This window comes from Phaethon lepturus, unplaced genomic scaffold, assembly GCF_000687285.1.
Source record: "Phaethon lepturus isolate BGI_N335 unplaced genomic scaffold, ASM68728v1 scaffold4165, whole genome shotgun sequence".
In the NCBI taxonomy this organism is placed as follows: domain Eukaryota; kingdom Metazoa; phylum Chordata; class Aves; order Phaethontiformes; family Phaethontidae; genus Phaethon; species Phaethon lepturus.
In genome coordinates, this window is record NW_010542534.1 from 11,830 (window position 1) to 36,157 (window position 24,328).

At 36.9% G+C, this 24,328-nt stretch overlaps 1 protein-coding gene across 1 annotated transcript in view; it reads left to right on the forward strand.

Annotated features, from left to right (window-relative positions):
- Nucleotides 1-24,328, forward strand: part of FSIP1 (fibrous sheath interacting protein 1) — an 81,905-nt gene that overhangs the window by 9,727 nt on the left and 47,850 nt on the right. The window contains exons 7-10 of the mRNA XM_010288050.1: nt 2,082-2,182; nt 2,916-3,023; nt 8,622-8,786; nt 13,639-13,776. Coding sequence (XP_010286352.1) covers nt 2,082-2,182; nt 2,916-3,023; nt 8,622-8,786; nt 13,639-13,776 — 512 coding nt within the window. The remainder of the gene's footprint in view (nt 1-2,081; nt 2,183-2,915; nt 3,024-8,621; nt 8,787-13,638; nt 13,777-24,328) is intronic.

Here is a 24,328-nt window from a genome sequence, read left to right on the forward strand (position 1 = left end):
GGTTGAGTAACTTCTCACATGTGTTGTGACATAAGAAGAATAGCTTCAGCTTCCATTGCTATCAGCTGCAATTGTTTATTTCTTTGTCATCTACCATTCTATGTAAACAGAAGGAATCTATCTTCCTGGTGACTGGCTAAGATGACAAGGACATAATAAACAGGAGTTCCTCAAGGTTGAACCATTGATGGCAGCAGAATCTCTGCTCTTTTTAGAATGTGACTGCATGTTTTAATTTTTAAACTTGGGCCACAGCTGCCTTATCATTTTATCACTTGTCTTAGTCCACAAGTATGTGACCCTAACTTTGTGTTATTAAATGTTTCTTCACACTGGGTTGAAGCAGTGCTGTGCTTTTGATTTCTCTTGTCTTTCTATCATGTGTCTTCATTCCTCCCTTAAAATGAAGCTTGAGCCTCAGCTTCTACCTTAGCACACTCTGAGTTGTGCTGGAGTGTCCTTGAATAGCAATGGCAAGTTTCATTACCAGTATTCAGGACAACAGTGACTTCTGAAGCTCCCAGTACAGGCATAGCTGGGAGTTGCTGTTGCTTGCACTGTTTTGAGATGTTCTACATTCTCCTAGCTCGGGAATGTATGAGATAGAGATCACTTACAACTTAGGAGCAGTAAATCACTTAAATTACTTTTAGTATTTCTGCTGGAGGCTTTTGATATGGCTTCTGAATAGCTAAGACTTTTGTTTTCGTTGCGTTTGGATTTCTGTGTGACAGTTTTCGTAAAGGCAGATCCTGAACAAGAGGAGCTTAACTTGTGAAGAAGAACGTATGTATTAGTTTATAATATTACTTTAGCAGTCTCATCAAGATTGGTACCAAATCTTTGAAATTTGTACCAAGTCTACCAAAACTCGTATGCCAAATTTCTTGAGCTTCAGTCTCTCTTTTACTTACCCAGGGCAATCTTCAGTGTATTTTTTTTGTCTCAGTGGTCTGTGTCTGTCCTTCCTTACTTGAATGTTTTGAGATGTTCTGTGTGATAGCTCCCTCTCAAAAACACTTATGCTACAGTTTGAGGAAGATGTTAAAAGTAATGTTTCAAGTATGTTGCATGTTATGTTGGTGTTTGGTGTGTTTTGCTCATTTCAGGATACAACTTGCCATGTTTATATTGACTGGTAAATTCTTGATAGATTCAAGATGTCACCTGGTGATGTTAAAGACCATTTGGGATGCTTTCAGTAAACAGTTGTGCATTTGAACTGGTGACAAGGTTTTCTTGGTCAGATCCAGCACCTCAGTCCTTTAAGGTTTACTTGCAATTTGAGCCCACCCATTTTTCAAATCTCTACTTTCCAGAAAAGCAAAAAGTACTGTGCCTTCTTTTGAAGTAGTTTTTGAGACTTAAGTTGGTTGTAGTTGCTTAGAATTATTATATAATGTGATAAATATTTGCTGTTCGTAAAGGAATTGCTGTTTTAAAACTGGTAAAAGTCTCTGAAAAAACACAATATGTGCCCATTTCTGTATGATGGATCAAAACCCATTGTTGAAAATACAATAATACATGTGATGTTGTCAGAATATCATGTGGCTGTTTAATAGCTTTATAGCTCTATGATGAGTTTTATTTTTAAAGAAAATTTGTTTTATAAGCTGTGTTATAATAATATCAACTATATCATCTGTTCTTCAGCTGTTTTATTTTAAAAAATGTACTTGATATGTCTCCAAATAGTTCTGTGGTTTTAAAAAAAAATATTGTCTGGTTTTGTAGTGATGATAAAACTGAAACAATGATACAGTTTGAAGGAATCCCGCGGCTTTTAAAGCCGCCATGTTTAACATTTTTGAGGTCAGAAATCAAGAAATATTTTAGCCTTTGCAAGATTGAATGATCTCATATAATAAAAGCTTAAAAATGAGATTAGATTTTGACAATGGTTATGTTTTAAATATAGCAGTATAGTTTGTATAAATAATGAAAACAGCATGTAAAAAGTCTGTCTATCCACTTTATATGTTTTTTAAAGATTTAAATGGGGTTGCTGTTATTACAGCTCTCATTGAATCAGAAAAACAATGATCACAACTTAGCAACTATTCTTCCTCAAATTTCAGATCTTCCAAGTGAATTAGAAACAAATGAATTTCTTAATCAAGCAGAAAAAATGTGCAGCAAAAGTAAAAACAATCAGGATTTCATTAAAAAGAACATTGAGGTAAGCATTGAAGCATAAATCATTACCATTTTGTTAAATGTTAACTAAAAATAGTATAGAAGTACTTCTGGAGACAGTTGGGTTATTTTACCAGGAATATTAAAAGCTAATTAGGCATACATGAAAAAAACCCTTGCTGTTATAAAGTGTTGTTTATGGTAGAGTACTGTATAAGATAGTTCTCACCTTGGATGCTCGTACTGATGGGGATAATACTGCTTTTATGTATTTGCTAAAGAGTACTGGAAACTGAATTGTTCTGTTTCTGCCTGGACATAGCTGGGTTTGACTTTATTTCCTAAGACTTTATTTAAATGTCTTTACTGTTAAGTTAAAGGAAGATGTCCTTATGCATAGATAAGGAATAGTTAGGCAGGTTGTTCATGTATTTACATGGGACCCTTATTTACAGAAGACTTCTTTCTGTCAGGAAGTAGATGCCTTGATTTTCATGTGTTTGGTTGTGTTTTTTTTTTTCTGTGAAGACCTAGTAGCTATAATGATTTTTCATTCAATGAAAAATATCTGTCCCCCTCGATGTCAAAGACTGTTATAAAATTATCAATTTATTATATGTAGGCTGCTAGATTTTTTTTCTGTCAGAGTGATAGTTTGTATTATGGCAATAAGCAAGATTTGGATGTTAATTTCAGAGTTTAAAAACTTTGTTTTGGTACTGTTTGAGCTAATAGAGTTCTAAAGTTTATTTTTTTTCTTTTTGTAAATATTTCAGCTAGCAAAGGATTCAGGAAACCAGATTGTTATGCTTGAGGGAGAAAGGAAAAGGCTAATTGAACTATTGAAAGATACAGAAGATGGAATTGAGTTGCAAGGTCTTGAGGTATGGCAACTTTAATTTGTACTGTCCTGTTGTATTTGTCTTATTTTTAAGGTAAATCTAAATTTGATTTGGTTTTAGTCCTACCATGAAGTAACCTACTGAGATATGAGAGGAAAGCTGGACAAATCCAATTGGCTTTTTCTCCAAGAATGACTTTTCATTGGCTGCTTTTTTCATTTTACTAACCCTTGGACATCCCTGGCCTCAGAAAAACTGCATAACTTAAAAGAAAAGTTATATATGGGTGGAAGGAGCCTTAGAAGCACAATCAGAGAAGATGATGACCTATTTTCGCTGCATAAAAAGCGAAGTTGCGGCCTATCCATCTGAGTGGCTAGTGCTGTAGTCTCTGATAGAAGGGCCAGCAGCAGCTTCAAAAAAACTTCAAGAGTTTTTTGAAGACATGAAGTTCAGAATGCTGCAACTGGGGAAACATAAATTGATGAAGCTTATGTGTCCATTTAGAAAGATAACATGACATCTTTGTGTGGCTTCCAACTCACTCTGTCTAAAAAGTATACAGAGGAGGCAAAGTCTGCTTAAGTATTAGACATTTATGCTTTAATGTTTTATGCTTTAATAATATTGTTGAAGAGTGTACATTCTGCATACTGCAGTGGATAGCAAGAGCTGAAGTAAACAGAAATACCTTTCCTCATGGAAAGTAAAAAAAAAAAAAAAAGTGTTTGATTGCCCCACCAATCACTGCTTCTAGGAGAGTCTGTGCCACAAAATTATTCCGAGTAATGTGAAGCATCAAACAGTCTTTTGATCTCCCAGTTGTTAGGAGATGGCCTTTATTTCTTAATGCTTTGAGTAGAATGTCACAATGAAGGGGTTCTCAGGGGCTCTGTTGTTTTACAGAAGTAATCATAAGGCTGCTAGGACGGGAAGATCAAATTTGGTTGAAAAATGAATCGTACTAGGAACTTAGAGTACTTTTCAACTATATATGATATAAAACATGATAAAGATATGTGTTTTCGTAGAATGAACATCTTAAAACTATGAAAACTTGATGTAACACTTCAGGAAACCTGCATTTTAATAAATAAGAAGGAATAAAGCTTGCTTTCTGTAAAGGAATTAGGTGACCTTTCTAATTTGTTTTACGTTAAAATGTACATTACATTAAGTCTATAGTAATGTTATGAACTTTTTCACATTTGTAAGTATACACTGAATCACAGTATCTAAGAAGAAAGATGTGAACTCTGTGTGTTGAATGAACAAAATATATCCAAGGTCTAGTTTCTGTTTAATTTATACAGCTAAAAATGATCTGGACTAAATTGTTTTTCAGTAGGTTGAAGAAAAACTTAGGTGTGATAGAAAGAAACAAAAGAATACATAATTTTTTTTTCAGTTGTTTCTTCCCATATTTTATTTTGAGTTATTTTCTAATAAGGTGGTGAAGACATGCAAAAGGTGATGCTCTTCATTTCTCTTTTCTAAAATGTGTCTAAAATCTGTGTTTTATAAATTACTGTTTCAGGATATGGGGTAAGGAGGTGAGCTCAGGGTTTTCTTCATCTGAATACAAACTCGTTGTGGAAACAGAGAACTAGCCTACCTGTGGTTTGTGACATTAAACAAATTTGTGATTTACCCAACTTCAGTGTGATTTCTAGGTTGAAACTCATTCAGTCTGTGGTCCAAAACTTTTCTCTTTACTCTAGGGAAACTAGTAAATATGCACTACGTTTTGGCATTTTTAGAGCTTTGTGGGACAAATATAAGTGAAGGAGTCTATATCAGTCAGGAAAACTTGATGGACAAATGTCTAAGATTATATAAATATGCAGTATTTTAACAGTAACTGTTCTCTCACAGTTAGTAAGCTAAAGTAGAAGCACAGAAAACGTAACCTTTGCTGATCATTGGTATGCAAAGGTTTAAAACTATCAGCCACACTCAGTGCTTGTGTTCATGAGATTAAAAACTTTGAGTTCTGTGAAATTGGATCAATCTTCCTGTTGACCTGACATTTGTTCCCTCACTTTACATAGAGAGCATATTTGATTTTTTTGGACATAAACACTGAGCTTGCAAATTGACTTATTCATCTGTGTAAAATACTCATCGGTTAATGACGTTGCACAGAAATGTTTGACTTAACTGACATAGTTTAGCATTAAAAAAAAAAGCAGTGCAAGGCTCTTTGGTCTAATGTTGGTTAGGAGAATTAATTTTAATTGTACTTTTGTTACATGTTAGAAGAGCAAAGTTAAAGCTCACTGGATCATTATTTAATTCATCTTTTGTCTGTGCATTTAGGAAAAGATTCAAGGTATTCTATTAGATCTGCTTGCAACATTTGGCATTATAATCCCACGTAAGGGTGACAAAATGTTCAGCTGAAACAGTACTTCATCCAGCCTTTGAATAGGAAGAAACTGTGGGGAGAGGGTTGTGGGGGTTTTGTTTTTTGTTTTTCTCCTCTTGTTGGAAAGGTTGGTGTTTGATTAACAGTACTGTCTCCTGTTCTTCTTTCCTGATTAAGGATGTGTTTCAGTTTGAGGAGATGGTCCTTCATTTAATAAACATCAGCATTTAAAGATCCAAAGATGTTTTGAACAGCCTTCTGTTAGCAAACATCGTAGCTTTCTGACCTAGAAAATTGTGGCTTTTTTGCTGATTGCAAAAGTCTTCTCTCATAATACATAGTTATTGGATTTTCTTTTTCTTTAAGCTAGTCTTCCTCACAGAATTTAGAGGCATTTATGCAGAATAGCTAATGCAAATTCTGACTAGCAATGTGTAACTTTTTTTGCACCAATTCTCAAGGCATCAAGGCAGTAGAAAAGTATAACATTTCTCCAAATGTTGTATTTGGCACATGTCACTATCATATGGGCATGTATCTATAGAGATTTAACTGTTCGTATCAGATATTAAATAGATCACTACGTAGGATGTGTGTTGCTGCATCCTTTTGATACAATGGATGAGAAGGGGAATGGTAATTTGTGGGTTAGTCTAGTCTGTATTAGATCAGCTCTCTAAAGAAAACAGCTCCTAATCTACTGCCAAAGTAGAATAAAAGAAAGGATAATACTTAGTTGCTTAAACCTGTCTAGTCTGGAGATGGATTTTTTCCTCTCCCACATTTGAATTATATTACGGGTGAGGCATTTCCTGTGACTGCTTTATAACAAAGATCACAAGGAAATTATCAGCTAATGAGTAATCTAGATTGCTTCAAGCTGGCCCAGGTAACTGTGCAGCTAATAGCCACTTTCATCTTATTTCATTCTGACTTTTTAAAAGCTGGTGCAAGCACATTGGCTAAAGTAATGTTTTGGAGGTTATCAATCAAGGCAGAGCTGGCAATGCTGTATGGATTCCTCTGTATAGTGTAATGTGGATTAGATAGCTTCACTTGACTTGTACTACTAAATATGTCAAATATCCAAACAGCACTTCTCACTTTTTAAAAAAAGTGTTTTATGAGTATTTAAAATATTTTAGAAGTACATATTCATGCTAATCTAATTTTCAAAGCTGCAGGGGTATAATTTGTTTCAGATGTTCCAGGGTAATAAGCACTGACTGTGCTTTTATAAAAGTATTGTTTTGAGTTAACACACAGGAAACATTGACAGGACAGAAGCTCATTTTTCCAAGCAAAGCCATCCTGAAAATACAAAAGAGAATGTGTGAGTTCATTTAACCCTGGAGTACAGTGACAACTGGAGTAATTTGGATCCTTGGAGCATTGAATATGAGAGCATGGGATATAGACACTAAACTGTAGGTGATGAGCCCAGCTGCAGCTTAACTGGCTCCTGTAGAGTAATTTCTGTGTGTTTGCTCTGTGCTCTTCAGTGTCTGATTAGGGGGTGGTTAACAAGGCACAAGTGTCGTACCACATTGGATACTTATGACAGTCACTGTCTCACCTGAACAGATGCTTCCACAAAGCTGGCAATCTTCTAGAGACATTTCTGAGTGGCTCTTCTGGAGTCAAGTCATGTCCAGTCAGGCTTACTAGTTGTGTCATGACAGTTGTATGAGAAAGCATTAGAAGACCTGATTTTGTTTCACAAAAGAGATGACTCTCTTTTTTTTTTTCTGTTGTGTTTGTTTATTTATTTATTAATTTATTTAGTATGGAGGTAATTTATGACGGATGTTTGGGGTATGCTTTTTTCTTTTTGCAACCAGTGTGCTTTAGGGTAATGGGGATGAACCGGGGATGACCTCATAGCAGTGGTATTGTAATTGGAAGCTGATATTTCCTTCTCCTTTGTGGATGTGGCTGCCTGAATAGCTGGAGGACTAATCTGGAAGCTGTAAAGGAGTGGTGGACATGAATCCCTTGCAAGACAGATGTTGAAGTCTTAGGGCAAGGTGCTGTCCCTCTTCTCTTAGGAAGAAGAAAGGAAACCAGCAATACACTCCTGTCCTCCCCCACATCTCTGCCCTTCTAAGGACCTACCTGGTGTTTCTTTGCGGTCAGGACAGCGATGCAATCTGCTAGTGTCATTCCCAGTGCATGGTGGTTGTGCAGACTTGCTTCCCTGAGTGCCAGGTTGCTGTGGAGAACCTTCGTCTGTTTGTGAATATGAGCTCATTTGTTTGGGCTAAGTGGGCCAAGCTCACTCATAATATGCAACCAGGAGCACATATTCATATTGGTTAGTCAGGTGTTACTGCTATCAAGAGGAAAAAGTCATGTAAATCACAATCAGGAAAAGAACTCTGTGTTCTGTCTCTCCCAGTATTTCTGTGATAACATACTGGGGCTCTAGAAGGGTGGCAGCTACTTACCTTGGAGTTTTTGCTTTCCTGTGGATGCATTGTTTTCTTCTTTGGTGATACATTGCAAGTGTCACAATACATGTCATACCCTCATTGTGGGATTTGGCTTCAGTTGGTTTCTGCCACAGCATCAAACTCTGCAGTTTCATTCCAAGCCTGGTTTTGGTGAGGTTTTCTCTCTTTTTGACTCCTTATCAGATGAAAAGTGGTTATCTGTAGGCATAGCTGCTGCTTGTATTTCCTTCTTTGACTTGCACAGGAGTCTGTTGCTTCCACTTCCTTCAGAAGACAATAGAGAGTAGTGTATTATGTTCCACTTTATTTGGACTTCTAATGTGCTGCTGTGCTGGTGTGATTGGGTGTGTACCAGAATAAATGTGTCTGCATTTGCTGCTAGGCTTTGAGATGCAAGTTCATTGGAGAAGTTTGACGAGATGTGTTCAGTGTAGTTGAGAAGGTCTCATTTTTATGCCTGTTCATTTACATTTGTTGTTTTTAAAAGCAAAAAATATCTTGCTGTCTCAAGTTTGCTATATAGTCAACTCTCTGTACAGTTCTTTGAACTTAAGCTGTAATATGATGTCTCCAGAATAAGTGTGCAGACATGGAGTGCTGAGATGCAAGGTGTAACAGAAGTCATACAGGAAGATGTTGAGGGCAATTCTAGTGCAGTTTCTGAGGGTTGTACTTTTCCACTTCAATATTAACATTGAAAATGTGAGCTTATAGCATGTCCTTGGTGTTTTCTGTCTCAAGACCGGTGGATCTATGTCTGCCTTTAAAGTCTGTTTCCTTTGGGAATGAGGATTAAATATTTTCTGTATCTTTTAATAGGAAGATGTATCTGGCTGGCTTGCACCAGGAGAAGGGTACACACCTGAACCAATGGAATTTCAGCACCTGAATGAGATAGACGTTAAGCTTCAAATACTACTATCTGATGGGGATTTTTCTGCAATTTCCAGTTCTTGCTCAAAACCTCCAAGCCGGATTTATCAGGTATATTACAGAACACAATTTATGCTGCAGATTTCTTATTTGACATGTGTGTTGAGATCTGATGTAAATGAAAATACAGCATGTGTCTGTATTTGTATTTTTTGCGTTTTTCTTTAATATTATCTATTTGTTCTCAAAGTATATTTGTTAAAAAATGGAGTGGAATCTAGGGCTATTGAAATCATGTGGAAAAATAATATGTTGTATTTTGAGTAGTATATAATTCAAGGACTGTCTTTTTTTTTTTTAACATTTGTTGATTCCACACTTTCAACGAGAAATTTCATATGCAGGAATTGGTAACTCGGATGTTTTAACTACGTGAGGGCCTCAGTGGTTTTGTCAGCATAGTAACACATTACCTATGATAATTCATCTTTGAGAATTAGAATTAGGTTTTTTTCTTATCTCAGGATTCCAAAAGTGCCTCTTCACTTATGATCTGAAAGGTAGAGCAATTACTGATAAGCAATGTTAAAGACTGTAGAAAATTGATTGAAATTGTATGTCCCTTGTTTTTAATGGCCTTTTTCTTTTTCCCATGCCAGCAGTATTAAGAACCTTTGGGGTCTCAGCCTTGAGAAATGATTGTTTGAATTTTGTACATAGAAGACTCCAATTTATCCCATGCCTCGGTAATGTTGCCCCTGATACAATGGGAGAAATACAACATAAAATACCATAATTCTAATTTTACATTAATTGCACAAAACTTACTTCTGTAAAATTTACAGTTTATAGCCAGAACAGGCATATCGGAGGCTCTGTAAGAGTGTACGTTGGCAAAACTGTTTTCAGTTACCAGAGTATGAGAAACATCTCTTTGAATGGCTAAAATCCCTATGGGCTGTTTTTTCTTTTTCTAAAGAGCACTTTAATGTCTTTTTTTATTGACTTCTTTCTGAACATCGGGTTTTGTTTTATCTCTAGTAGTATATTCTGCTGCTTTGACAGTTCCGGAGGAGTCCCATTTTGATGTTGATCATTTAGCAACTGGGTTTTAATGTGTGAAACAGCGACTCCCTCTAGTGGGTAATCAGTTATGCAAATACAGTTGTTACCCAGGAACTTCAGGTTCATGGACCTGAGCTTGCCAATGGTTGCTGGATCTTGTGCTCACTGTTACGAGACATCAGCTAGTGCAACTGCTTATGATAATGAACACTGTGAACGTTTCTCGAAGTGATGGTTATTGCTTCCTTTTCAGGTAAAAGCTAAGAAGTGTTTGAATAGAGTATTCAAATAGAATATTCAAATAGAACCCTCACACATTTCTCTAAACATTGTGAGAGACAAAGTATTTGTTGGTGAGACTGGTATTCAAAACCGATAGTGATAATCTGGTGTTGTTCAAGTCTCGGATAAGTTTCTATTGATTTCTTTTATTCAGAGTTTCAGCTTAGATTGTATCGCTACTTCTCCCATAACTGAGCTCAATTCTGTAAACTTAATTGCTAGATAAAGATGTTGGCACAGATGCTATGGAATGCAAATTTAAATGCACTGCAATATTTAATCCTTAGGAGTTTTTTGGTTTTTTTTAAAGCTTGTGGGTTTTTTTTTTTAAGGTGCCAGGAGAAGACTAAAAAAAAATCCTGAACGTACAGAATTTATTTTGAATTAGTCTAGTTGTTATGGGACACAAGTCTGATTTGGAACATGAATGTCCTTTGCTTTAGAGAAGAGGCTGATTTCAGTGACATTAATCTTTCTTCTAAAAATTAGTGCGTAAATTCTTTCTGATTTCCATGAGATGTGGATTTCATCTGTTGTGGTTGAGTAGGGTATAATGCATTAGTATTGCGGAACACTGGGAAAAATTGTTAGTAAAACATCTGCTTGGATTTTTGCTTAGAATTTTAGAAGTAATTAAAAAAAGTAGCTTAGGATTGCATATTATAAAGCACGTTCTTTTCTTCCAAGAATTGCATTAGATATAACTTTCAAAATGCAAACACTTAGTCACCACTGGCCCAATGGGGAGCTCTTTTCTGCCACTGGTAGATACTTTGGCAGGATATAGGATCTGTGCTCTGACTCTGAAAGCTTTAACAACTGGCTTTAATTATCCTACAGTACCATAGCTGAGCTGTTACAGAGGAGCATACAGATTCATCTTTTTGTGCAATGAGTCCAGCTAGATTCAGGCTGCTTTTCCATGACTAATGTTCTATTTTACATGGAAATGTTTCTCATCAGAACTGTTATTTCTCTCTGAAACATTTCTTTGTTCTGACGCCAACTTTATTAAATATTTAAAAATGCTTCTTCTGTCTTACTTAATATTTTTGGGAAAGACCAAATTAAGTTGAATATAACCCTGGAAGAGACAGGAAAATGGTAGGATGAAGAATATGAATTGTAAGACTGTATGTGATGAGTGCAGTTACCAGCCTGGAAAAAATGGAAAACTACCTGGAAGTAAAAGGAAATGGAGATGGTATTTAAAGAAACAATAATATCTGTCTGCTTGACTGTCTTATACAACATTAAATTAATTATTTTTATATTACCTTGATGAATTCTTTCATACCTGACTGGGCTTCTTTTACCAGAAAAATATTCCATTTTTCAATTATAGCAGTAGACTATAGTTAACAGTTTAAAACTAAATAAATACTCAAAATGAGAAAAAATTCTGAAGATATACTAATGTTTCAATTAATGAACTCTTTGATAGCCTGCATGTGGCTGCACTTCACCAAAACAAATGATTTTGACAGATATCTCTATTTCAAGGTATGGTTAGAAGCAGGTTTATAAGCTGATCAGCCCGTTTTGTGGCTCAAGAAAATTCTATGGCACACATTGATCTTCCTTTAGGTGGGATTTTGTTTTTATTTATTTATAGAATTTTGGAGGAAAGGGAGTACAACAAATAATTTTAACCATTTCAAATACTGGATATTTCTGTTTTGCATTACAATCATTACATCTTTGGCTGTTGCTAGGTATTTGTATCTTCCCTTGTGTAACATATCTAACAGTTTTATTTTCTATCTCATCTTAAAGATTTTTAGATCTTTATTAATCTCAAATGAACTTCCATTTCTTTACGTGCTATGTAATTGAAACTTAAAATGTTTTGAAGCATTTGAAACATTGACAAATTTTTTTTTTTTTCTGATACAATGCTTTTTATGTTTATTTAACGATGTCTTGAGAAAAATACTAAAAAATTAGTAAGTGGGAGAAAGTCTTAACTTTGCTTATATGGTGTGAGTTCTGCTCAGTTACTATTTGGGGGTGAGAGAAATGAGACTGCAAGAACTTTCTGTGAAAGCAGCAACTTAATGCTTCATAGTTGTCAGATATCGAATAGATTATTATGAAAAGAATACAGAGTGAAACAGAAAATACCACTGTGCTGCTGTACATATCTGTAGTGCACCATATAGCTTGACTATTGTGCAGTTGTGGTCCCCAGATCTCATAAGCAGTACAGAAAAAAAGGAAAACTGGTTGCCAGAATGCTCAGAAGTATACAATTACTTCTATGCAAAGAGTGACTTACACAGAGACTTTCTTCAGTTTGGAAAAGAGGAGTAGAAGGGAATGTGATTGAAGTGTGCAAAATCATCCTGATCAGAGAGAGAGTAACAATAGTAATAACTTTTTTTATCATCACATCTAAACAGAATTACATCACTTGTGGATGATGTTGGAGAAATGTTGAAACAAGTACTTTTTACTACTGTTTTCTGTTAAACGTTCATAGTTCAAGTTTTATCCAGCACACTCTGATAAGAATTGGTTAGGTATCATGGCAGAGATCAATATTCAATAAAAGTTTATGGATAATAAAATCATTGTATTTATCCCTGTTAAGAATTTCTCTTGATAGAACAATACTGTCTTACTAGAGAAGCAACCAGGCTTAAAATTATACTGAATGTGATTAAAAGGAAAAATAACTTATGATACATAGTTTTCCTAAAGTTTGAACAGTTGCTCATAAATGCTTGCAGCAGTTGAGCTGCCTGTAAAATGAAACATGTATGCCTGAAACTATTTGAAAGACTAGGACAGAGATCTGTATAAAGCTTTGCTTCAGAAATATGTGTTGAAAAGAAAGTGAAAAATTTGAAGGTAGTAACTTTTCTCTCACTGTCACCTTTTTAAATCTGGCTGGTATTGCAGCAATGATATTTTCGCAGATGCCGTTTGCAGTGTGAACTCTGTTCTTCACTGAAGGCTGAGTTCATATAAAAATATCAACCAGTAGTCCATGCATACAACCCCCCAAATAAAATACTGGGAAGTATAATACAGTTTTTAGTGAAATCTCAGTACCACTAGTTGCATATTGTTATAGTTGTATTCATAGCATTGCTTTTTAAAACAAATCATAACTGCAGCTCTGATCCATGCTGAGCACTAACTGCTCACATGGCAATGCCTCTTTATATGCACCGATCAAAAGATTGGATTTAGAAATGTAATTGCAGAAATAGCTATAACTTCTTTAAAAAAAAAAAAAAAGAAATATGATACCATCATCTTCCTCCCCACTCTTCCATGAACAATTTCACTTGTATTAAAATCGGCCCCCCCCTTATTTGAATTCCTTGGGTTCTTCTATACAATCTTTGGTTTGCAAGAGAAAGCCCTGTTTTTTCCAATTACAACATAACTTTGCTGTTTTGCCAATACTTGTTGTTCTTAAGGATCTGTTACGTGTAATGTTGAACCTTGAATACATAAAGGAAATTATGCATTTGACAAATTTGAAATTGACACACCATTCTAAACATTTCAATATTTTCTTGATAGAAGTCAAAAGAGCACTCCTCTGGCTTTGAGGCAATATAGAATCGTATGTTTAATTTCTGCCTGTTCTTCCTTTTGTCAGGAGTCTCTCATTTATGCAAACAGAAACCTAGAAGCAGTTCCAGGTGAAAAGGTTCTGCGAGACAATAAGGAACAACGTGATCAACAAAATCGTCTGAAAGAAATAGATCATCAGCTGAAATCCCTAGAGAGAAGTCTTGTAAGTCTCCTCTTTTTGTTGTATTTTTTTTCCCCCTTAGTTTGAAAACTTTGGAGTGTATCATTCCATGTGTCTTAAAATCAAATTCTGCAACCTTGTGTAAATTCCTGAAGGAATCTCCAAAGAAATATACAAGCAAAAGTCTCAAATAATTTTTCTTCATCTGGGAAACATATTTTTCAGTCACAATACATGTTTCCCATTAACATGATGTGAAAGAAATTATTCTCCCCTCTTCCTCCCCAGAGGGCGATAGCATAAACAATCATATGTAAATACATCCTAAAAGATTGGGTTTTTTTTTTATGGCTCATATAATTCAGTGTTCTTTGAAGGACCAGGTCTGGTGGGAATTGTATATACTAAGTTATTGTGGGATTTAGTTTTGCTGAATTCATTTAGTGTATTTTTGTAACTTAATCTTCATTTAATATATTGCATTTCATAGGTGCAAGGGCCTTTAAAATAGGAGCATGTAAGTAAAATGGTAGAAAAAATCATTACTGTTTTAGAATAAGTACATCTCATCTTTATTACTACTTTGAGTAAAAGTAGGTAGGGAAAAGGCAATTTAAAATCTAAGAGGATCCTATTGTTAACCTAGTAGGCAGAAATTATGTTTATTTGTAAGTCATAGAGCCAGGACTGACAAATCAAAACTAATGTGCCTCTTTCAAGTGACATATTACTATTCTTTTCTCTTTCAGTTAGTATAATTTATTACATAAATTTCCTTATTGTAATTTGAAAGTAAAATAAAGACTAGTGACAGGGGAACCTCAAGGACTTCAGGAATCTTTTAACTTGTTATGAAATATACACTGTAAATGTGCTGTTTGATCTGTGCTGAACGAGCTACAAAGCAGCCTATACAGAAGAGAATTAGGGAGAAAATACATAAAATACAGAAAAAAAAAAAATCTTTAAACTAGATTCGAAGGGGGAAGGGGATAAAACCAGGCTCACTAGAGATGAGCCTAGGTGAGCCAGTATTGGGGGTGAAATCGATAGCCCAGCTCAAGTGCATCTACACCAATGCACGCAGCATGGGCACCAAACAGCAGGAGCTGGAAGCCATTGTGCAGCAGGTCATCTATGACTTGGTGGCCATCACAGAAACATGGTGGGATGACTCACATGACTGGAGTGCTGCAATAGAGGGCTATAAGCTCTTCAGAAGGAGAGCAAGGAAGGAGAGGCAGTGGGGTGTCTCTGTATGTTAGGAAGCATTTTGATTGTATAGAGCTCAACAATTGTGATGATAAGGTCGAGTGCTTATGGGTAGGGATGAGTGGAGAAGCAAACAAGACAGATATCCTGCTGGGTATCTGGTATAGACCACCCAACCAGGACAAAGAGGCAGACATAGCATTCTACAAGTGACTGGCAGAAGTCTCACAATTGCTGGCCCTTGTTCTTGTGGGGCTTCTTCAACTTACCAGACATCTGCTGGAAATAATACACAGCAGAGAGGAAACAGTCTAGGAGGTTCCTGGAGTGTGTGGAAGATAACTTCCTGACCCAGCTGGTAAGTGAGCCTACCAGGGGAGGTGCCTTGCTTGACCTGCTGTTTACAAACAGAGGACTGGTGGGAGATGTGATGATCAGAGATTGTCTTGGGCTTAGTGACCATGAAATGACAGAATTCTCAATTCTTGGTGAAGTAAGAAGGGGGTTCAGCAAAACCACTACCATGGACTTACGGAAGGCAGACTTCAGTCTGTTCATGACAGTGGTTGAGAGAGTCCCTTGGGAGACAGTCCTGAAGGACAAAGAGATCCAGGGAGACTGGACATTCTTCAAGAAGGAGATCTTAACGGTCCAGGAGCAGGCTGTCCCCATGTGCTGTAAGATGAGCTGGTGGGAAAGACGACTGGCCTGGCTGAGCAGGGAGCTTTTGCTGGGACTCAGGGAAAAGAGGAGAGTTTATCACCTCTGGAAGAAGGGGTGAGCAACTCAAGAAGAGTATAAGGATCTTGTTAGGTCACGCAGAGAGAAAATTAGAAAGGCAAAAGCCCAGTTAGAATTCAATCTGTCCACAGTTGTAAAGGATAACAAAAAATGTTTTTACAAATATATTAACAACAGAAAGAGAGCCAAGGAGAATCTCCATCCCCTACTGGATGTGGGGGGGAACATCATCACCAAGGATGAGGAGAAAGCTGAGGTACTGTGTATGAGGTTTAACGAGGCCAAGTGCTGGGTCCTGCACTTCGGTCACAACAACCCCATGCAATGCTACAGGCTTGGGGAGGAGTGGCTGGAAACCTGTTCGGCATAAAAGGACCTGGGGGTGCTGGTTGACAGCTGGCTGAATATGAGCTGGCAGTGTGCCCAGGTGGCCAAGAAGGCCATACAACATCGTGGCCTGTATCAGAAATAGTGTGACCAGCAGGAGTAGGGAAGTGATCGTCCCCCTCTACTCGGCACTGGTGAGGCCACACCTCTAATCCTGTGTTCAGTTTTGGGCCCCTCACAACACAAGGACATTGAGGTGCTGGAGTGTGTCCAGAGAAGGGCAACGAAGCTGGTGAGGGGTCTGGAGAACAAGTCTGATGAGGAGTGGCTGAGGGAACTGGGGTTGTTTAGTCTGAAGAAGAGGAGGCTGAGGGGAGACCTTATCGCTCTCTACAATACCCGAAAGGGGGTTGTGTTGAGGTGAGTGTTGGTCTCTTCTCCCAGGTAACTAGCAATAGGACGAGAGTAAAAGGCCTCAAGTTGTGCCAAGGGAGGTTTAGATTGGATATTGGGAAAAATTTCTTTACTGAGAATGGTCAAGCCTTGGAACAGGCTCCCAAGGGAAGTGGCAGAGTGTTGTGGTTTAGCCCCAGCCAGCAACTAAGCACCATGCAGCTGCTTGCTCACTCCCCCACGGTGGGACATGGGAGAGAATTGGAAGAGTAAAAGTGATGAAACTCATGGTTTGAGATAAAGACAGTTTAGTAGGAAAAGCAAAAGCCGCGCACACAAGCAAAGCAAATCAAGGAATCCATTCACCACTCCCCATGGGCAGGCAGGTGTTCAGCCATCTCCAGGGAAGCAGGGCTCCATCACACATAATGGTTTCTTGGGAAGACAGACACCATAACTCCAAACGTCCCTCCACCCCTTCCTCCTTCTTCGTCCCAGCTTTATATACCAAGCATGACGTCATATGGTATGGAATAGATCTTTGGTCAGCCTGGGTCAGCTGTCCTGGCTGTGTCCCCTGTCAGGTTCCCATACACCCCCAGCCTTCTTGCTAGCAGGCCAGGATGAGAAGCTGGACTGTCCTTGACGACTAGCAACAACTCAAAACATCAGTACGTTATAACATTTTCTCATTCCAAATCCAAAACTTAGCCTCCCAGTAGCTTCTGTGAAGAAAATTAACTCTATCCTGGCTGAAACCACAACATGGAGTCACCATCATTGGAGGCATTCAAAAAACATGTAGACGTGGCACTTCGGGACATGGCTTAGTGGGCATGGTGGTGTTGGGTTGACAGTTGGACTTGATGATCTTAAAGGTCTTTTCCAACCTTAATGATTCTGTGGTGCTGTGAAAACCAGATGAATTTACAAGGAGAGTCCGAAGATGATACAGTTGTAATTTGTTTGGCCTTAAAGCCAATGTTGGTATTTGTTTTTTATGTTGGATGTCTCATAACCTTCTTAAGAGTGTAAGAAGAAAATCTGTTTCCTTTTTTTTTGTACAAAACTTTGATGGCTTGCCTTGCTCAGGTGAAGTCAGGAACAAAACTGCTGAAGATTCAAAAGAGTATTACTGCATTTACCGAGCTGGCAGTAGTGGTTATATGGATATATATGCATATTTTTAAGATTTTAACATCTTTTTTTAGTGTTATTTTTCTGCTTTGAGATGAGAAAGCTTTTGTTTCTCCACAGAATGTGCTATGAGATGACAGCTGGCATGAGTGACCTGACGAAACTGGATTTTTTTAGTAGGAAACCCCAAGTATTTTGGTATATTAGGAAGAGACATCAGTATAGGTAATTGACATAAGACGTGTGCAGATGAAGGAGGTGGTGATTGGGAATAATGAGCATGGATTTACCGAGGGTAAGTCATGCTTGACCAACCTGATTGCTGCCTTTGAAATGATGACTAGATCTGCTCTGTAAGCTGGAGGTCAGGGCTGCCACTCACTGGGAGTTAGGCTGGAGGAGTGGGCTGACAGGAACCATACGAAATTCGTAAAGGACAACTACAGAATTCTGCATTAGAGAGGAATAGCTCCTTCTAATAACAGTGGAAGGCAGAGCCTGGCTGGCCAGGGAGCAGCCTTGCTGGAAAGGACCTGGCATCACTGTGGACAATAGACTACACATGAGCCAGCAGCGTGCCCTGCAGTGGTGAACGTTAACAGTGTACTTGGCTCTATCAACATAAGCACAGCCAATAGATTAAGGGAAGTAATTACTCCCCTTTACCTTGTACTCATTAGATTGTGTCTAGAGCATTGCATCCAGTTTTAGGCTCCCCAGTAAAGAAAGGTGTTGATACACCTGAGCAAGTTCAGCAGAGGGCCACCAACATGATTTGGGGCCAAAGCACTTGCCCTCTGAGGCTGAGAAGACTTGGTTTGTTTAGCCTGGAGAAGAGATGGCTCAGGCAGACCTAACAGTAGCTTTCCAGTAACAGAGAGGATGTTGCAGAAAAGACAGAGCTGTAGTATCTTTACTGAGTTACATGGTAGGAGAATGAGAGGCAATATTCATAAATTGAAATGGGGAGGTTCCAACTGGATTTAAAGAAAAATAAATACCTCTGAGGGTAATTAAGAATAGGAAGCAGGTTGCATGGAGAGACTGTGAAATCTCCATCCTTGAAAATTTTGCAGGCCTGGGTGGACAATGATCTGATCTCATAGCTGGCACTGTTTTGAACAACAGATTTGACTAGAGACCTCCTAACAGATTTGACTAGAGACCTCCTGACACGCCCTCCCTTCCCCCAGTCTGATGATTTTTTGATTCTACAAAGAAAAGGATCAAGAATTTTTATGCGTTTCTCAGGTAATAATCTTTCTTTATTATCACTACACTGAAGGAAAAAAATAATGATTTTTCATGACTGTACATTGTAGAAATTTTTCTTGGGTGTAGCTGAATTTAGTGTTTTTCATGGAGTCATAAAAACATTAATATGAGTTTGTTTTGTCAGACCAAAAATCCATGTAGTCTACCTTTGGCTTGTGGAGGTCTTTATTCAGCAAGCAGTCTTACCTTCTGCAGTAATCAGTGTTAGGACAAATACTGTTCCAGTTGCCTTTCATCGCCCTCCAAAAGGGATCTCCAGTGCAGATCAAAAGCTTTGTGATTCAGATAGCAGCATAACCACAGTGGTATAATCTCAATTACTGATACACTATTACTACAGTTACATATGCAGAGTTTATGGTGGTAGAGCTGGAACTGCACAGCCAATATGTTTGGACTTCTAGGAGGTTTCAAGCTGATTTGGATACAACTACATGCAGTTCCATCTTTTCCTTTTGGGGAAAAGGCTAGTTGACACATTGTTCCTGATGTCAGTTAACTTTCTGTATTTATGGAGTATGGGAACAAAGACTTCAGACAAGAAGACAGTGATTGCTTTAGAGGCTGTTTACTTATACGTATGTGTCACTACCATAATGCAGCATATTTAGCTCTTATCTGCTCACAGTACCAAAACAACAGCACACCTGCATTTTAATACACTGCTTTATTATGTTAGACAAAAGATGGGAGGCAAATAACTGGAGGAATTATGCGGACCTTCAGTATACTTAATAGGTTAATGGGTAAACAGATAAAATAAGCCTGCACATTGTCATCTTTTCCTAGTCATTGACCTTTATATCACTTTTTGTCACTACTGACCTTGTTCATGAGGCAAACACAATCTGAGGAAGTGCGTCTGGGAACTGTACGATAGTCTACAGCGGGCCTGGGAAATGCAGTGGGCTGCTGACTCATTCAAATGTTTTGTATATAAATGGGTCAGTTCCAAGTCTTGGTTGGGTTATAGCAGTATTGTTTGGTATCACATTACACGCAGGCTGTTGCAACATACCACGCATTTTTTCCTTGGCTAGATTGTGTGTATTTAGAACTCTAAATCCATAGACTGTAATGTTATTTTACAGTGTTTATAAACATAGAATGTGTCGTCTGTACCAATGTGTAACTCACGGACAGACTAGCATTGCTGTGTGCTGTGCGGCACCAGGTAAGGCTTCTTCAGGGGGACATACTGTGTCATCTTATCAGTTCCTGCTCTGTAGCATGACTCTGAGATCCTAGCATATGGATATGAAATATTTGTGTATTAGGTCCTCTGCGAGATACTTTGGTTGCCAGTGTAAATAAAGAAGTATTCAACTCTGAAGGAAAGTAGGTTTTTACTTCTAACAGTAAAATAAATAGAAAATGTACACTTTTTTTTGTGTGAACAAAAAACAGCCTTCACAAAATACTGCTTTTTTTAAGTTTTGTGTCCTTGATACCTTCTAATCTTATTTCTGGAAAATGCAGTTATTACTAGAGAACATTGGACAAAACAGCATGGTATCACCTTCTGATGCAATGTACATAATTGAGTAAAATTTTTCTTATTTGGTGTGGGAATGTCTAAAAATCAGGTAACTCTTACGCAGTGTGGATTGGGTGCCTTGTTTCTATACCAAAGTAATATTTTGGCCATCAATTCTGTAACAGCATTAGCAGCAAAACTCCTCTCTGCCAGGAAACTGTGTGTGATGAAAAGCTAAACTGAATACTTGCGTTGAGGGGGGGGAATACATACATGGCATGTTTCCAGAATAATTTAATTATTTCTGGAAATACTGTTTGTTATTCAATAGGTGGCACTCTTCACTGTATGTCAGAGGAAGAATGCCTAGGCATGGTTCTAGGGGATATTATTACTGGTGAAAATGTAATTTCTGTGCTATAAAATACAGGTTGTGAGAGATTGCCTCTCACTTTTGGCACAATTCCAGCTGTGCAGCTTTTAGCATTCAGTTATTTTTCTAGCTTAGCTAACTAAATTGTCTATTTAAAATTCACATTGCATTTAAATTTCTCCTTTACATTTTTCCTAAGCCTCAGTAATTTGCGGCATAAAATTGGACATAAATTCTCTGCTCTGAGTAGAGGAGGTGATTTGTCAGCAGTTAGGAATGTTATTTCATATATATGCATTTCATATGAATAGCTATACTGGGCTTTATAATTTTAAAATACAGTATTTTACAAATTTAACATCTAAGAGATGACTTTTTAAAATGTGTTGTAAAAAATCCCTCAGATGAAAAAATGCTTTTCTGGTTGTTGTTGTTTCTTTGGTTGGTTTGTTTTTGCTTCCTAGGTGGAAACTATGGATAGTTTTAACTAAGCATAATTTAGCTTTGTGTGTTAGGGAGTAACTTACAATAGGTATAAAGGTGACTCTATTAATGTTGTTTTTTTGGTGTATGGTAGAGTGCTGTATTTCTTCTGCTACTGCTAAATGAACGATTCAAAGGGATTTATATAATGGCAGCTTTACTCTAACCTTCTCTTCAAGGGGGAGAAATACATTCATCATATTTCTGGAGCAGGCTATTTAGTAGGTGCTGGCCTCTGAAATTTTAACATTTATGGATTCCTCCACTGCACTTTTCCTCATGTGCTGTGAGACTTCGTGGTTTCAGCTATGTCTAGAACTGAGCATACAAGGCTGGAAGATAAGATTTTAATTCACTTTACAATTGATGTAAAACCCAGAAAGTCTGCTAACTATTATGCTTGAAGTAATGAAACTAAGGGCTCTGGGATCTGAGTTCCTCCTTTATTTTGAAAAAATTGTCCCCAGTGAATTAATATACCAAAGAATGTATTGTATTCATTGTTGAAATGCATTGTGAAATTTCAGTCTAACTAAAATGTATCTGTACTGTGGTTTCTGGGCCCTTGCTGAATTTCTTTTAGGTTTTAGTTTGACCTTAGTTCACTTGTTCTTCATTTGAAACCATGGCTGACTCTCTCTACATTCTTTCATCTTTCAGTTTCCTGGAAACCATTGAGCTTATCTTTGTTTTGTGAATTGCATTGTTAACTGCTGCTTCAAAAAAAAATGTTCAGCTGCCAAATGCGTGTTGCTGAGCATTAGTGAAAAGAATTTTATATAGAAAGAATACTAAATGTAGTTATTTTTCAATTGTGGCTTCTACTAGTTGGCCATTTGTGATAATCCAGTAGCATGCTTGATGATGTGTTGAATTTCTTCATTGCAGTGGGTTTAAATGCACATCCAAGCAAGCTGTTAAGTAAGATAGTTTCACCTTTGCTGGCTATATGTGTGTTTATTTCAAATATCTTACACTGGAAGCTGATTCTTTGCTGCCATAACCTAGCCACAGATGCCTGTTTTGGCCTTTTGGATAAATTAATAATAAATAATATAAATTCCAAAATATTTCAAATGTGTATTGAATATATATGCATATAATTGTGTGTGTACACATACATGTAAAAACAGTGATACGTCTTAGGATGACTGAGATACTGATACCTACTTTAAAAAATAAGAAGTCTGCTTACTTGCAGCAAGTACTTTTAAAACACAAGCTAAATCTGGTTGGCTTAGTCTTAAATTTATCACATGTCCATACATCTCTAGGAATTATTTTTTCACAAGTTTATGCAACTTGGTGGCCAAACGCAATATTGATTGTTAATTATTGAGGTCTTTTTTTATATCAAATAATATGAAAATACACATTCTGTTATCTGAATAGCTGAACTTTGCAGGAAGGTGAACAATTGGTGTGGATGGTACAGAACAAAAATATAAAAATAGTAAATATATAAATGCTGTCAGGAGCTTTGATGATCTGCAGAAGCTTACTCCAAAAGGCATGATTTCTATCTTCTTGATGCAGAATAATGTAATCTGTGGGGAAGGAAACCTCAGAGTAAAATTACTTGTTGTTTAGTGCTGAAGAAAGTCTCAAACTATTTCATGGTTTGCCCTGCATCAGGATGATGAGGGCGTTTGTTGTTACACATCATCTTATTCCAGCTTTTTCCCTGAAACTGATTTAATTCAATGCACTTGATCCCGAGTCTGTATTAGGCACCTTCCAGAAAAGGAGAATAATTTGTTCCTGACTTCTACCATAATTCCTTTCTTCTCTTTTAAAGGGAAGAAGAGGGCGAGATAAAATCCTACCATATATCTGGAGAGTAATTGTCAATTAGCCAATCCTGTAATATGGTTTTCAATCACAGTGTCTGCAGAAATTAATTGCTAATACTTTTGACCACAAGAATGTAGTAATCTTTTTTTGACTGCTTCATTTTGTGTATTAGTAGTTTTTCTAGGTTATTCCGATATCTGTGCAGTAACATATAAGTAGCAAACTTCTTTATTTCAATTCACATAATATCATGTAGTGGCTGGCTTCTGAATAAGCTTATGTTTGTCCATAAAAGTAGAACTTGATGAATAAAACATTTTCGTAACACATATTTCATAGCACCAAATAAAGGGAAAAAGGACAACTTACCTAAATAAGGTTGAGATGTACCACTTTCTACGTTATTCCTTCAGAAAGTATCTACGGGATCCTAAAGTTGCTTGCCAGGTTGTTGCCAAGCTTCAATACCTTTATTGAAGTTTTACAATGATTTGTTCTCACCATGTGATTGTACAAAATTGTTTTAGAATGAAATGTGGTAGCATTTCCACCTGGGAGAAAATATTAGTGTGAAACCCTTATTTTCTTCATTTAACAGCTACTGCACACATGAAGAGAGCAATAAGATTAATAGCAGATTGATAAAATTTAAATATTTCACTCATATGATTAAAAGAAACTTCCTATATTTATTGTTTGTTTTTCACAGTACTGTGGACAAGAATGAAGCAGCTGCTAAAAGTATTTATAATAAACAATTTGAAAACTATAAATCCTAGTAAGACTTAATATAATGAAATATATTTTGTATAAATATTACTTTTTAAATACTAAATTACATTAATGTATTAATCAGTTAAAATTGTAATGATGATCCTAGTTTGTATGGAAAACTATTACAATAATATTATATAGATGCTGGAGCCAGTTAAAGTGAAGTACACCCGTATGATGGTAAGTAACATTGCCAACCTGCATCATAAGTATTAGTTATGCACTGATACTGTGTATGAGAAATCACTGCTGGGATTTGATACCTGCAATGATACCTGTTTTAAACATAATGAGATTCTAGATAAGAATGATCAAATTCTTTGTCAATTCAAAACGTGGAGAGTTTCCGGTAAAGTCAACTCCTCTGCTAGTCATTTGCCCCAGAATGTGTAGGAGAAAACTGAGTAGCATCTCCCTTCTTGTACTTTTCTCAGCTAATTTTGAAGGAAGCCTTTTGTCTTTTTTTTCCCCTCAAACCACCATATTTGTTCCCATTCTCTTTCACAATGTCTTGCATATGATCTCATTTTCTTCTGTAGAGTTGAACTGTCTCATCTTTTTTCTCCTATGTATTATGTTTGCCATCTTAAAATAACAAACAAACCATC